This window comes from Lepidothrix coronata, unplaced genomic scaffold (assembly GCF_001604755.1).
Source record: "Lepidothrix coronata isolate B3197 unplaced genomic scaffold, Lepidothrix_coronata-1.0 Scaffold16, whole genome shotgun sequence".
Lineage (NCBI taxonomy): Eukaryota > Metazoa > Chordata > Aves > Passeriformes > Pipridae > Lepidothrix > Lepidothrix coronata.
The window spans coordinates 3,101,574-3,118,009 of record NW_016690196.1 but is presented as its reverse complement, the minus strand read 5'-3'; the positions used below and the strand labels follow the sequence as shown (position 1 = coordinate 3,118,009).

Below are 16,436 nucleotides of genomic sequence, written 5' to 3'. Positions count from 1 at the left end.
AGGCGTTGAGTATAACAAAAAAGAGGTATCGAAGAGGTACTAAACACGCACATAGAAACAAAAGTTAAATTCTGTGATAAATGGTTACAATTCTCTATTCACTGAATAAATCTTACCAGTATTTACAAACATCAGAATATTTTTTCATGACTAGGTTTTTATAGCCTCTAGCTAAAATAAATATGTTCTTGAACTAGGCTATACACTTTGTATTTTAAACTATGATTAAACTAAGAATGGTTACACTGTAAAGTAATGGATAAGTAGAAAAGACTAAGGCACAATCAAACAAATTGATCTAATCACTGCCTGTCCTGTCTTATGATCCCAATATAGCTGCAGTATAATTGATAACCTCTCAGCAATCATCATAACCATTATAAAAAGGAACTCCTACGGATGACTGTTTTTACTGTAAGCCCTTGATCCCCTACACCCTCCTTGATAGGGCTTGGGGTTTTTTAGATTAACTCTGTGAAAAGCTTAACAGCATATCAGGAACACTCTCTCCTCCCCAGCATAAAAGCCTACAATTTATATCCCTTTAGCCAAGTAACTATTTTATCCTGATACCATAGTTACAGAATGAATCTGTATTATGAAGAACGCAAGATGTTTTATCATTCTGAAACCAAAGTTCTCAGAGTTCACATAACCATGAGTGAACGGCTAATAACAATTTAATAGCAGAAATTGATTCCCCTTTCACATTACATACTTCTTCAGAGGCAGAGGATGTGTGTTCAGCTTGTGCTGGTCTTGGAACTGAAAGCCCTGCTCCTGGTAAAGACACGTTAGACAGACGCCTCTTTCTCACTCCACTGCAGTTGTTTGGAATCTTGAAGGCACATCGTTTATGGTAGTTTAAACCACAACCTGGAAGAGTAGTTTTTTAATTCAAAAAAACTCCCAACATTCAAAGTAACAAAAACTGTACTAATGTTTTGACCAAGCAGTTTTAAAAAGACAATCCAAAAATTGTAAAGGCAGAAATAGAGCGTTGTGTTAAATTCTCTTATTTTAGTGCTCTTGATGCAATTCACAGAAACAGCTTTTTCTGCAGTACTTCTTATAGTACTGGTCTCCAGTAAGCCCAGCTCGAGAAACAAGGAAGCAGCTGATCTCCCACCACCAGGAGGCTTTCACCACTCCCTCACTTTGGAGCACAGAGCCAGAGAGAAGCCAGTGAGAAGGCAGCTTCAGTACCTGACAGCAGGCTGCAGAGTGCTCGGCAGCCAGCTGGATGAAAGCCACAAGGAAAGGGATTCCCCTTTGGGAGTCTCTCCAGAGAGACTCTCCAGAGTGTGTGCTCCTTGTGCAAAGAACACATGGTCATAAGCGAGCTATTTGTTTCAAACTGGGAAACAAGAACACTTCTTAAGTCATTCGCCCAAGGTCATGCACAGTTTGTGTTAACGCCAAGATCAGAACTTGGGCTTTCTGATGCACAAACCCTTCCAACAATGAAATAATACATTTATCACTTGCTAATATACCAAACACGATACAATTTCTTCTTCCTCATCTTCTACAGATATACACACACACAAATACACTAAATATCATAGACTTACCTTCACATTTTAATCCTTGTCGTACCAAACCCCAAAGCATCTCTCCGCAGTAGTCACAAAAAGTTGGAGCCTTGTAGGAATGCACATAAAGTGCATGAGGACGAATCTGGAAATCTTCAACTGTAGCCAAAGCTTTTAAAAAATTGCAGTAAGTTATGGTTCTTACCACTGGGTCAACAAGGATTTATGGAAAGAACATGCTGTGTTAAAAATGGCTAATTCAAAGAACACTAACGAGCTGTTTAGACATCAGCATTTTACTGTATACCATTTAAATACACATTTAGAAGACTACATGGTTTTCAGTAAACTTTTTTACTGAGGAAAAAGATCCATTGGACTCTGTAGGCTAATAGCCACAACTAATCAACAGTATGAGTCACAGTGCTGAAAACCTCACTAAGTTGAAGGCAAGTACAAGAAGCTTTGCTAAAAATAACAGCAAACATTTAGAAGAGCAACTTAATTTTCAAGCTGTTTTGTAATCTACAAAATTTTCAAAGAAAAGACAGTTCTACAGGTTAGATTTTTATCTTCTAAAGGATTTTTTCAGTAAAAGTTTATTAGATTGAATTCTTGGTGTATCAAAACAGAACTGTGGATAGTTTCCAGGGAACACTGCAAACTTCACTAATAATGTTCTTTTTCTTAAACAAGCATAGATATATTTAAATTAAAAGGTATTTAACACTTTGCTCTGATGGCTACTCATTCTTTGATCAAATAAGTACTAACACTTCCTATTCAGATTCTTTTTTTAAAAATCCTACTGAAAGAGATTTACATGTCTACAAAATGCCTCAGTTCAGGTCTGTCTGTCTATAAGGAAACTGTCAGAGATTGTCAAAAGACACACAGCAAATTTTCCAAACATGCCATTTATGAGAAGCAATGAAAAGCTCAAACCAAGATGATCAATTACTGAACACCCCAGACACACCTACAACAGTAGGCCTTGAAATGCAGCCAAGGAACTCAGCCTTACGGCTCTGGAATTCATATTTTATTGATCAAATTTACACGTCTAATCCCATGAGAGTCAAGAGGTCTCTCTTCCTAAAATGTAACCTCAGTTTAGCACTTCATCCTCAAAGTCTTAAAAAACTGCTTGTTACTAAGTCCAGCTTTTATTTGTAGTTGAACTACAGCTGGCTCTTTTGACTGAATTTGACAGAATATTGATTAAACACATGCAATGAGAAACAGTTAGGGCTGGGGTTTTTTTGTTCCAATTATTAAAGAGTACTACAGGTTAATAACTACCATTCTAAGGATTTTATCATTTAAAGACACTGTTTTTAAGTACTACAATAAGTCTTAAGAGTCTGTTCTTACAGGTATGAAAGCCTTACAGCAGTATAAGCCATCAATAGCAAACACTATAGAACAAAAAGATAGAGCTAAGCAAAAGAAAACAAATGACAGGGTTGGAAGAACAAATTCTGGATCCAACCTGCATTTCACCTTAAGTAATTATAATATTATATTGATATAACTTCATATTTGCATAACTCAGATTTATTTATAATAGTAAACCAGAAGAAGAATAAATAGGACAACAAAAAAATAACAAAACTGAGTACTGAAGCACCAGTATCACTCAGATTTTCTTGGAAACCTCTACCCCAAAGTATATAAGACTTAAGTCAAAGAGCTTAAGGCCGGCACAAAAATAGTGCTCCATGAAGTCCTATTTTCTATTAATCTACTGAATAAAGCATTGTTCCACTGTTCCAATAATACCTACCAGAGAGTACAACCTCAACAAGATCTCCCTCATGTATCTCTTCTGCTGATGTAATTCGTTGCAAAATATTATCTGAGTTCAGGTCATGACGGAACAGGAGAATTTTGTCATACATGCCGAAGAAACCACACTCTGGGAACTGCAACAGAAAACAAACTCTGAATTAATACATGTTTTTTGATAATCCTATCCATTGATGTTTTTAATAACATCTACAGAACTCAAGTGTTTTAAAGTGTTTCATGGAAATAAAATTGGTCTGCGTATTTTTGAGGAAACAAAGGATCTTCTGAAATAATATGTTGCATAACAAGTTAAAAAACAAACAATGACAAGACAAAAACCAAAACAAAAAACCACCAGAACAAAACATACTAAAACTCATCAACTTCTTCCCTGTTGCCCTCCCCAACAGTCACGCTTTTTTTTACAGCTGAAAAGAAAAAAAGGTAAGCTTTTCATTTCTTTGGGTTTTTAGTCTCTCAAACCTGCATAATCAGTCTGGCAAGTGAAAGCCAATGGAGGTCTCTAACTTGGATACCATGACCTGTAATCCTTATTTCACAGATATTCTGGTCAGGCAGGTATTCAGCTCAGGACACAAATCCCCACAAGGACAGAAGATAATATTGCAAATCCATACAGGAAATAGATACACTAAGTAACATGCCATTTTTACATGACACTTCACTGAAAAAAATATCTTTCTTGGTTTGTATTTTCCCTACTCCTCAAAATATTGTCAAGTGTGAGCAAAACTTCCTAAAATGAAGACTTCTTAAAATGAAAAGCTTAAAAGCAAATATTTCACAGAGAGAAAGAGCAGGAACAGACCCTGGAGATGAATGAGTACCACTCAATTAGCTACTCTGGCCTTTTTGTTTAAACCAGAATTCAAACTTGAGGTAGGAACACACACACACAAAAGAAAACAGGAAGAATGCAGGAAAGAAATATGGAAAAGCCCACAAGAAATTTTCAATTAATGAGGTAACAGACTACAGTTTTACTGAGTTAATTTAGATCTTACACAGTCAATAAGTAACAGGACCTAAACCCCATGAAGCTTGGGGTATATTAACTGTACACTAAAGTAATCAAAGATTTGTTCTACCAAATCAGAGACATAATGAAGGTATCCATCATGCCCATTGTTTTCACACTCTCTTTCCATTCAGAGAGAAAATAATGTCCTCTCTACAGCAGTAATTTTATCTGAAATATCAAGTTGTTCTTCTCTGTTTTGGTGTGCACACACTACACAATTACATTACACATAATACTGAAGAATTTCTGGAAATTCTGCTCTGGAAAGCATACTACCTACCTTGGACAGTCATAAAGAGAGGCCGAATTTGAGCCACTGAATGCACATAAAACCAAAAGACAGAGCTGGCAAATTTAAACTGACACCAATAGATATTTAATCCACAGCACCAAGAAACTGATTTACTGGGCTGATGCCAAAGCAGCAGGCTCCTTCATCTGCCTTTGGAACTCTTCTTTTTCCAATTGTCCGAAGATCATTTGTATTAGGAAAGCAAATATATAAGCTTGATAATTAGCTGTGCTGCCCAAATATGTCTCAGTATTTCTGCAAGTGTGCACAGGACTTGGCTTCATATTCAGAGCATGCACAGATACAGCATGCTAATAATTCTTTCAAGAAAACTAACAATTCTTTATAAGTGAAACACTGCTTAAACCTATTTTAGGCTCTAACTCAAAATTCCACCGTGCCTTTATGGACAAGAAAACAAGTTATATTTACATCATTAAAATAAGTGCTGTGAGGTTTTGTTCCTTGATACTATATGCACTGTTAAGCTAGGTATCATATCTTAATGCTAGTATCAACAAGAGGAAGGTACCACCTCAATGACCATCAATTGTATCCGCAAGATAACTCCTATCAATTGCATCATGCTGCTGAAAACTAACTTACAACAAAAGGGAGATAAAAATCAACATGACTATGGTATGTATCTGCCTGCAGATAAACACAACTTCTTTTATTAATGCCAATATTACTTTCAGCTGCCAGGAGGGATAACTCACAATCCAGGGAACCAGGGTGAACTCTCTGTATTAAGTTCACAGAACCACCTATAAACTACAGATTTTAAGGAATCTCTAAGATACTTCACAGGTTTAAGTCTCCTTCTCTTGATAGAGACGTGATTGTTTCTCTTTTTTTTTTTTTTCACTCTTTGAGACCATAAACATACTATGCAGCTGCCAGAATATCCCTGCACATATTCCCCCAACCCTAGTAACCAGAGGTCACATAATAAGTGCTGCCCAAGCAGCATTTATATTAAATGCTATGACCACATTTATTCTGCATATGCACCATTTACCCCTTTTCATGTACAAATCTTGGATTTGTTAAAATGTTTTAAACACACTACATTAACTTTTATTACTAAAAAGCATTAGCTGACACAATAAACTAGAGTTAGAGATGAATACTCAAGTCCTCTTTGTGACAGCAAGTGTAATCATTAATGAGACACTACATTCCTTAGAAAGCAGCATCAACATTAACTCCAGAGTTTGTAAATAACATTATAATGCCTATAATTAAGATTTGGTTTTCAAATAAATTCCAGACAAATGCAAAATTAAATTCTACAGAGTAAAAGCAAAATCATCTATTACAGATTGTTAGAACTGTTGGCACCAACACCCTCATTTGGTTCTCGATTAATTAAATTGACCTTCTAAGCTGTGTATCATGAATGCTTCTCATATTGTTGTGACAATTTACTGCCCTATTCTTTCAAAACAAATATACATACACATGGATGAAATGACTGAAAGATTGTCTGGTTTTGTAATTGTAACATTTAACCCCCTAAAAGATAATACTTTTACTTACAAGCTTGAGCTTGGTTAGTAGCTCCTAGACTGAGCTGCAGAATCACAAGTCCGGATCTAACAAGACTTAAGAATAATCTCCACTAGTATTGAGTACAAGAAGTTTTTCACTAAACATAGCTCCGTATACAAACATAGCTCCGTATACAGGTTCTATTATATGTGACAAGACTTCACCTATTCATTGGTACTAATGAGTTGCAGTTGCTACGAGATCTTCCTGAATCCACAACAGGAAAAGGCAGTAGCTGAGGAACCTTGCAACAGCTCCTTTACCTATTCTGCTTGTTCAGTGTTTGTCTGCATGCACACAAAGCAGCACAGAGCAACAAAGCAGGTGGGGCAGCCCCTACAACACTCTGCCCAGGGCCTCCCAAACCCATCACAGGAGCAATCAGCCCACCAAAGGCCCATCTCCACAAGCCAGGGGCGCACAGAGAAACAAGGGCAGGTGGGAAACCAAATTAAGGACTCTACGGAAAGGATACCCTGTCCAGTCCCTTCCAGGGCTCCCACGGGACATTGTCAGACCCAGTTTCCACAAAACTGATCGAGACAAGTCAACACTAAAACACCTTTTGGGCTGAGAGGGGTTGCTGTCCAGTGGTATGGCACTGATTATAAAATGCTGGGGAATTAGGATTGTACAATACTTATTATGGAATGTTTTTGGAAGGAACTAAAGGTAAGGAAGGAATAAATGTGGAAAAAATAAAGGGATAAAAAGATTAAAAAAGGCTGGTCACCTGTAAACAGGGGTTGGGCCGAACAATTATCTTTCATTAAATTCAATTTCTAAATATTTTCCTGGACAATCTTCTCTCATTCTGAGCACATGTGTGTGTATGGGGGGGTCTGAGTACCAGCAACTAGAGCTGGAGGAACCTGTGATGTGACTGGAGAGGTTAGAGTAAGCAAAATCAAGAGCTTGAATATCCAGGTGCCAGCAACTGGAAAGACCAAGATCCAGCAGCTGATACTTGGCAGAGAGTTTATGAGTCCGGCTGCTGGGGGCTCAACTTTTTCCTTGTTGACGGTTTTCTTCTTGGGGGCGTGGGTATGTCTTTTTCCCCACTAACAGACCTTCATCCTGAACCACCAGAGAAGGGTACAGCATGAGACCACTGGTGCTGTTTGTGTTCATGTGAGAGCTCACAGATAGACACACTGTTGATCTGTTTTGATATGTGTGTACACACGTATATGCTGGAAACCTGTATCCAAGTGCTGCTGCCTACCAGGAATATGTGGTCAATCTTACTGGCCGTGACTGGACATGGAGCACAGAGCTGCAGCAGCCTCACCTCTGCCAGGAGGATGTCAGATTCAATTATCCCTAACAAAACTTTTCAAGATTTATGAACAAATCCTGCTCTTTCCTTACCACCTCGCCCTCATGTCCTTCTGTTATAAAAGAACAGACCCTACCAGGAAGATGCCTGTTTGACTGTTCCTTCCCACACACCCCAGCCCAGATCACTCCCCTGTGCCCCCACTGCAGCCCTGTGCATCCATGCAGTGGAAACACTGGCTGACTGCCCTCTGCATGGCCGGCGCTGATGAGCTGCAGGTGGCCTGTCAGAGCCCAAGTCTCAGGCACTTGGCCGGGCTTCCATGGGGGGAGCAATCAGCTCCAAGCAAGCAGCTTGGCTCCTTACAGGCGTGCAGCGTCCTGCTCTCTCTTCCACTCCCCAGTACATTCGGGAATACAGCATTCCTTGCTAGCACCTTGGCCAGAAGGCTATGTGCAGACTGCTGGCCAAGAATAACCTCATCGATTAACAAGTTTTTCATTTCAAGTAGTATCTTTTAACAAAAATTTTACGCAAAGCTTAAACTATGTTCAATAGCTGAACTATGTTCAAGTTGTACACTACCAAATTTTTCTCTCTTGTACTGCAGCAAAGTACAGCTTTTATAGCCTTCCTTATGCTCGATTACATAGGAAGAACACTATCCAGTTCCTTTGAAGTGTTAAGAGCTCATAATGTAAACTTGAAAACAAAACTCAAAGCAGAATTTTTTTAAGCCTGTTTTATCTTACAGGATTATACAGCTATTACTTTCCTGCATAAAAGCCCAAAGTATCTGCACAGTGACTCAGAGCATATAAATTGCTAATCCCAGTATTACTGTGTTTCCTAAAAGCGAAAATATGACTGTTCCCAGCGTTAACAGTTCCAAAAGAGCATCTAGCTACAGGAAATCACTTGTGGGAAGTCTACATATGCAACAGACTGTTCCAAAATTAATCTCTGGTATATCGATATCATCACCTTACATCAAGAATATATGCAAACCTTAGTACTTGGGTTGTACTAGCACAAGGAACACTACTAGTACATGATTGCAGTCACACTGAGGAAAAACAATTGGTGTTATCTAGAATGCTTATACTGTAAGTACTGCAGTATGACCAGCTTTAATTGATAGTACATTACGTTGTCCTTTGTATCCAGAAGAACTCAACATACAGTGGTCAGTATCGCTGAGCAAAACACAACTGAGGTTTCTTTCTATCTTGGCAGTAACTGAAAAAATCCCTCTATTTCAGGTTCCAGGACTTGCTTTACAAAGTTCTGGACTACTCGCCAAATATTCACACTAGGGAAAAGCGTAGGAGGATATTGTTTCAAGGTCCAATATCTCATGACCCATCATAACTCAAAACAAATGCTTCAAACCACTGAAAGTTAATTCCAAAGTCTAATGGTGCAAAACACCATTGGAAAGTCTCTTCGTTCACTGAAATTGCTCCATTCTATTACCCTGCATCCCTACCCAGTTATTCACTCCCACTCTTTAGAATCATGTGCCAAATCACGTTATCACACAGACAATTAGCTTCAAACATGTTGCAGATCTTTCCCTCATCAGATGCTTCAGTACAGGCATACTTGGGCTACTGCTTGGCTAGGTTTTCCAGCATACAAACCTATCACCATACTGGAAATGCAGATCTGCCCCACATATAACACCACTGCACCCCCAGTAACTGCCCAGCTCCCACCTTCTCACAAGCATGTTTTCACAAGCATGCCTCAACTCTCTCTTACTCTGCTGCATTATTTAGCTCATATGAAGAAAGCAGATGACAAGAAGGCAGAGCAGTAGGGGAAAAAAATTTCAGCACAGCTGATGGACAGAGAACATGATTTACGTTAACTTTAGAGCCATTCAAAAATAAATACCATGAATTATTACAAGCTTAACCTGGAGAAAAAAACCAGGATGATGGTTGCAGTACCATTACTTATTTATTAGACTCAAGTTTTTACTGCAAAAGTTGTAAAGATCCATTTGTAATATGGATGGATTGTAACATGATCCTTGTAATATGATACTTTTACTTCTCAATCTTTTATTAGTAAAACATCAGTTAACACTTGAGAAATCATATTAAGCTTTAAGTCAACACCTCTGCCACAATTTGGTTAGACAGCCACTACCATAAGAGTGTCCAAACCTTTGGAAGACTACACATATTATTCTACATGTTTTGGTGTTTTCACATGACAATTTACAGTATTTTAAAGTAAATACTTCTTTTTCCCTTCAGCAGCCCTCACTGAAAAGCCAGCCCAAACTACTTTAACTCAGCCCCATTAAAACTTGAGTTCTTAGTTAAATCAGTGATACAAATATACAGTTAAATGTCTCTTGGTTAGAAAATTCTACAGATACATTTGCATGTTCGTGTCAGGCTTTTTTTCTCCTCCTTGATTATCAAAGCAAAATGTTTTAACGCATCTCCTCATCTCTCTCCTCCTCATGCCCTAGTCTGCTTCATTTTCAAAGAAAACTGGCTAGTTTTCCAAACAATCCAAGGACTTCAGTCATACTCCAATTATTGAAAATTAAACCCCACATAGTCTAATTAAAAAAACAGGTAGGACTATCAAAAAAGTGCATACATACTAATAGGATCACATTCAACTTAGATTATTCAAATTATTAACCAGGGAATACAACAATACCAGAACTTCAACATTTATAAGAACAATGCAAGTACAAAACTACAGAAATAGTAGAAAGACTCACAAGCAGGTGTAATATACAAAATTTAACTCCTTATAAACACAGCTATACTTCCAGTGACTGTGTTCACAACACCTTACCCAGTACAGAGTCCTGAAGAAATAAATAGAAGTGTATACATATTAAGTACCTAGGTAAGAAGCTATTGACAGAGATTCAAGACAAAACAGCATAATGAGGTGGGAAACAATCAGACAATTAACATTAGTAAGAAAACGTAAATACTGTTTTGACACCTGAAAGACTCTGCCTATAGAGACCACAGAAAAAAAATAGCCAAAAAATATGATGAAGGAACAAAGAAGCACAAAGAAAGCCAATAATCAAGCAGAAATGAGATTATACGCAATTGTTAATTTGCTGTTGAGAGACAGACAATTATAGACACAGTTTAAAGAGAATGATCATGACAGGATGAATACATAACATAACAAAAATATTACTGCTACCAAAAGCAGTAACAGCAAATAAAAAAGAGTTACAGGAATCAAGATGAAAGCAACAGGTGCTAGATAAGGTTTTCAAGACTATACACAAGCAAGAAAAATATGAGACTACTTTGAAGAAAGAAACGAAAAAAATCAAAGCACTGCATACGGAAGACTTCAACAACAGCAGAATTATAAACACTGCTGGCAAAGAAGGTTTAAGAGAAAACCAGAAACAGGCAGATCATGGAAGGAAAAATTACTTTCAGAGGTTAACTAAGACACAAAATAATACTAGCCTGAATCAAAATCGATATGAAAAAGATAAATAGACAGGAAACAAGTGTAGTAAACATGAATGAAACACTAGAAGTACATAAGGACATAGGAAAAAAGAGGCAGAAAGTGAGAAAATAAGTTTGATTGGCTTTTTTTATTTTATTTAAGACATACGAGAGCACAATATGATGAAAATAGAGAAGAAAAATCCAATAAGTAAGACAAAAAAAATCCCTTTGACTTTGCTAAGTGCCGACTGCTTGGATGGGTTCAGTGAAGTAGAAAAACTAGTTTGGAAGAGTAAGAAACAGAGTGCCTGGGTAAATAATGTATCAGTATTCAAGTCAAAAAGAGGCCAACAGTTAAAGAATCGGGAGAATTTCAGGCAAACACTCTAAAGCAGGAGAGCAACTGGTCTATTTCAGAGCAAAATGTAGCAAAACCATCAGAGGAAACATATGTAAAGAAGGAGAATACTGAGCATGACTGAAAGTGAAAATGATGAAGGACGGGTCTGTAGCCCAAAAAAAGTAGATAAGAGAAGTTGCAGAAACACGAAATTGAAGATTCTTAAGTTTAAGGAAGAAGTTATGATAAATCTTGCAGGTCCCGATACTAAAAAAGTAATAGCACAGAACTATCAAACGTTTTTCACTTATGGCTATCAGTTTAACTAGAACAAAATAAATAAGCTAGAATAAAGCATTTATAGCATGCTGTCCTACATAATTCTCCGTTTGCAGGCAGTGAAGCATCACCACATTGCAAGTTTCTAGTTTTAAGTTAGTAATACCTTTGTTCTTCTTCATGTGCTCTCACACGAGGAATAAGAAAACAATATTCCAACACAAAACAGGATTAAGAACTTGACTCTGTAACATCTGATCATTGTGCAGGGACACACACTGTCCACCTGCAAATTTTGCTACACATTTTCTGCTTCTAAACAGACCCCCTCTGTTCCAGCAGCCATAACTGTTCATGCTTAGGTTCCTCTTCAGATTGCCCCCGAGAACTGCATGTCTGATACTTTAATATACAGCAATCGAAATAAGGAATGAACAAAGAAGATGGAGACCATAAGCAAGAACTTTTTGAAGTATCCCTATAAAGTCTTAATTTGGCTTTTCTGAGGACTTCTGTTAAGCATTTCAATACATAATAACCCTAAAATAATGCCCCTCAAATTCAAATTTAAACTTGAAAATTTCAAGTTTAAAGAAAAACATTTAAAAAGTAAAAACATCTCCTGATGTTTAGAAGATTTGTAACAGAGCTAAGAGGCACACCAAATGTTTGCATTACTCATCTCCTCTCCTTGCAGGCATATGCCTCTTTAGTTTCAGTTCTGTTGATGCTGCTTCTAATCGCACTTCTGTAAAACCCAAACAAGCTACACAGACGACCTGTGTCTTAAGCAGAAAGCACAGGTAACCATCAACAATATAGCAAGTCTGGCAATATATAAAGCGCTATGAAAACGCTTTAGGTAAACACAGTATTTTTCCTAACTAAACCGCTCTCCAACACTGCTTTTGCAGGATTACCTTCCCCCCAGTGGATTATTTCCCCTGAAAGAAATAAAGGTAATGCATGAAGTTATTTTTCTGAAAATGTCCAAGGATGCTATAATTAGTTTTACAAATGTTAAAATCCAGCCTTCTCGGAGATCCTCTAGTCCTAATCAACATTTTTGATACTGTAATTGTAGTCTCAAATACAAGTAGGCAGGTAGTTCAATATCCCAAGTAAATGAAGGACTCCTTAAAGTTTTATTTTGTTCCAGATATGTAGAGAAACACAAGTCTGAAATGTGATTTTAAAGTAAGGAAACGTCCATTTAACTCTAGTAAAGATAACACTTAAATAAGAAGAAAAATCGTAAATTATTATTCCAAATAAAAGAAGTATTTCTCTTTATTCATTAAAGAATGCAACAGTAAGTAGATACTGCTAAGTACAGAACTATCAAAAGAACAAACTACACAGTACCCTGAAGTGACATCAAGACAAGGCAGTTGAAGCAGGCTGTGGAATACCACAGGAAAGGGAAGCTTTTACACTGTCGAGCCTCAACAGCATACCCAGTAGATTCAAAGCTTTCAATTAGAAAAAAAAGGCAACCATACACATGACTACACAGAATAGCACACAGTCTTATGTATATACTAATCCAGAATATTTAATCTTGTAACAGTCAACAGATCTAAGAGAAAAAAGTCAAGGCAGGACCTTTTGCTGTCAAATAGAGGGTAGAGGCAGTGGCTGCAAAACTACTTATGAAAGATGAATCCACCACACGTGAGGTTGTTTCCTGATCAGTTGGCTGCCTGCAAACATGTTTTAACTGAGCAGTCATTTATTCATAGCATCGGCTACAGGAGAGCAAAAGCTGCAGCAAAGCCAGACAAAAGAGGAAAACTGATCATGAAATCCTCATCAGTTTTGCAGTAGATTAGGCTCAGCATGTAAGAAGTTTCTTGAGCTATAACAAGAACTTGAGCTAAACGTTTAGCTGAGCCTGCCAAGAGAACAGAAAGGAAAAAGAAAAGTAAGTGTATTTGTTTTCATCTTTCTTTAAGACAGAAGACAGGAAATATGCAGATACAAAGAGAAAGAGCTCATATAGAAAGAAAAAGCGGCACCTAAAATGGCTGCAAAAAGGTGTAGCTAACACACAGGGTACACGAAAAAAAAGAATTTGACCCAAATAACTCATCTCTTCAGAAAGGAACTAACATGCTGAACTATATTTTGGTAGTCATTCCGAAATTGGCTTGCTTGACAACTAGTTTGTAAAAATATGGAAGATGCAGTAAGTTATGAGATGGGGAAAAAAGATACATAAGCGTATGGAAATAACATAAAATATATGAGTTTACATTCTTGCAAGCTATTAAGTAAAAAAAACATATAAAACTAACCAACCATAAATACCAATCACAATAATGAAAGACATAGAGAAAACAATTCCCTACAAAATAATTCACTTTCAGCTCCCTCACTCTCACTCACCCCTGGCCTTGCAGGGAAAGAGCAATTATTTTTTTATTTATGAAATACTGTTAACTGCTTTTAAGGTTGCTTAGTAGGATCTAACCTAGCAAACCTAAATAAAGATAAAACTTGGATGCAAAACCAGCAAGATCAGTGTTATTTCCTTCTGCAAATCTGCAAGTGTGCAGTGCATGTCTATAGCCACAACTGGTCCTTTCATTAGGGCTGACTATACAGTTCCAAGAATACTCCTTAACAACAGTAAGCATAAACTATAAAACCCTGAGGTATCAGTGACAATTGCTGAAAGGAAAGAACATAGTCTCCATATTGTGAAAAGTAATTCTTGCAGAAAATTTACTACTACATCTTCTTTTACTAGATTTCACAAGTGAGAAAGTAACAGGAGGGTCTACTCCTTTTAAATTAAAAGCTTCTACCTGGAGAGTTAGCAAAATTTGTGCAAAACTGCAAATACCTAACATGGATCTTTATCACTGTACCAAATCTCTTGGCATCATTCAGTCACACATTGTTATTACTAAGCAGTCTGTTACCAAACAAGGGATGCCATGACAGAACGTGGTTAAACCCTACCTTCTGGTAAACTATTGAGCACACGAGGTCTTTAACAGCAGAGAGGGACAGGTCCTGAGCTTCAATGGTGACAGTCTCTCGAGTGAGACCAATCTGCAGAAGGAAGGAGATCCCATGCACAGAGCCTCGGGAGTTGGTGAGGCTCTGGGTACTGAAACTGCCATTGGAGAGTCGACTGGAGAGCCCCGACTGGGGACTTGAAGACAAAGTTGGGGTCTGTGGTGCAGCAACATGACACGTAGGTGGGGAAAACTTCTGTAAGGATGGGGGAGAAGAGTCGTTTGCTGACATCTGACTTGCTTTACTCTGTCAAGATCTCTGTAGTAGTCAAATTCTAAGAAAAATACGTTATCAGTTCTTAGTTTGAAATGCAAATAAGGATAATGTAAGTTTCCCTTTCTTAGTTCAGTAAAATGACCAGTAAAACTTAAATTTCCCTTTCATTCGTGCAAGCCAAAAAGCAAAATAATTACAGCTGCAAGTTACTTTAAATTAAAGGTTGTCTTTCTGCAGTTACAATCATTGAAAGCAGATTGCCTGTCCTTTAGCACCACATCCAGACAACAGAGGCTTACATAAAGGCCTCACAGAAACACATCAGCTCTGCTGTTTTATACTTGTTCTTCATTTTTCTTAAAAAACAAAAGCTGGAGAAACAGATGGAAAAAGATGATGGTAATTCATTAAAAATATCCTCATTCACCTAATTGCACAGATATCTCAAATGCAGACGCATCTTCATGAAGATAGCCTTTTAGAATGAAAAAAAAGGTGTATCCTTGAGTAACAACAGAAGTCCATGTATGATGAATCAATTCCTCCTTCAGAAAGGCTTCTCTGAATTCACAGGACACAGTTAACCTGGAGATCAGTGAAGATATCTGATTTCATTTTTATAAAATATTTTAGCTCATGAAATGGAGGAGCAGAATGTCTGAAGACCGAATCACATTAAATGTAATCTCTAGCTTCACCCAGATAATCTCCAGCATTTTGAAACGTTGTACTCTGCCTGCAGGGGAAAAGATAAAGTTGTCATTTCACATGAAATGCACAGTCGCATAGCAGTGTCATAACCGCTGTACTTTGAAGCAGCAGAATCACCAACTTCTTTTACTCAAATGTGTTATTTTAGTAACGTTTTGTACTTACAGTTCTACTCAAATACTTTCCCACTCTGTGATACTCAAGACAAATCAGATCTAACACTGCCCAATATGTTACCACAACTTCTCACTAATGGTAATTTGGCAGAGCAAAGTACTTAGCACTTAAGAGGAAAAAAATTAAAAAGGTGGGGAGAGGGGGCAGTAGACCACAGCTCTGCTCTGTAGGTCTATATTGAGAAGCTGGTGGGTAGAGAAGGAAATTTATTAAATGCATTGAAATGTCAAAAAAAAACCCATAAACTCAAAACTCAAACTCTAGATAGCATGTACTCAGGATTTTAATACTGTGACTCAAGACAACTGAAGAACGTCTTGCATAAACTCCAACTACAGGAAGATATGCAGAGCATACAATTGAGCATTGGTTCCTCTGGAAAAAAAAAAATCAAATTAATTTACGCTCACATGTCTGATGAAAAAAAGCAAGTTGGCTACAACTTTTTAAAATAAATAATTTCATGAGCATGGGCTCAAGATACTTGTTACAAAATGCTATTTTACCCAATTCGATATTGCAAGCATTTCATGCAACTGAAATATTTTAAAAGAATAATTTTTAGATTCCCCATGCAACTTCTGCCACAGGAAAAGGTTTTCTTTTCTTCCCTTATGTACAAAAAAATAAAATCTCCGAAAGAACATCATTCTGGAAATGAAATTTCAGAAGAGAAATGCCACAGTTTATTGCACATAGTATAAGCTGCCCTTACCAGAAATAAGGCTGAGA

At 37.4% G+C, this 16,436-nt stretch overlaps 1 protein-coding gene across 1 annotated transcript in view; it reads right to left on the bottom strand.

Moving 5' to 3' along the window:
• PRKD3 (protein kinase D3) overlaps positions 1 to 16,436 on the bottom strand; it is a 44,979-nt gene that overhangs the window by 26,843 nt on the left and 1,700 nt on the right. Inside the window, exons 2-5 of the mRNA XM_017806723.1 lie at positions 14,541 to 15,552; positions 3,322 to 3,460; positions 1,575 to 1,706; positions 719 to 876 (exon numbers count right to left, since the gene is read on the bottom strand). Of these exons, the coding sequence (XP_017662212.1) occupies positions 719 to 876; positions 1,575 to 1,706; positions 3,322 to 3,460; positions 14,541 to 14,831 (720 nt within the window). The 5' untranslated portion in view covers positions 14,832 to 15,552. The remainder of the gene's footprint in view (positions 1 to 718; positions 877 to 1,574; positions 1,707 to 3,321; positions 3,461 to 14,540; positions 15,553 to 16,436) is intronic.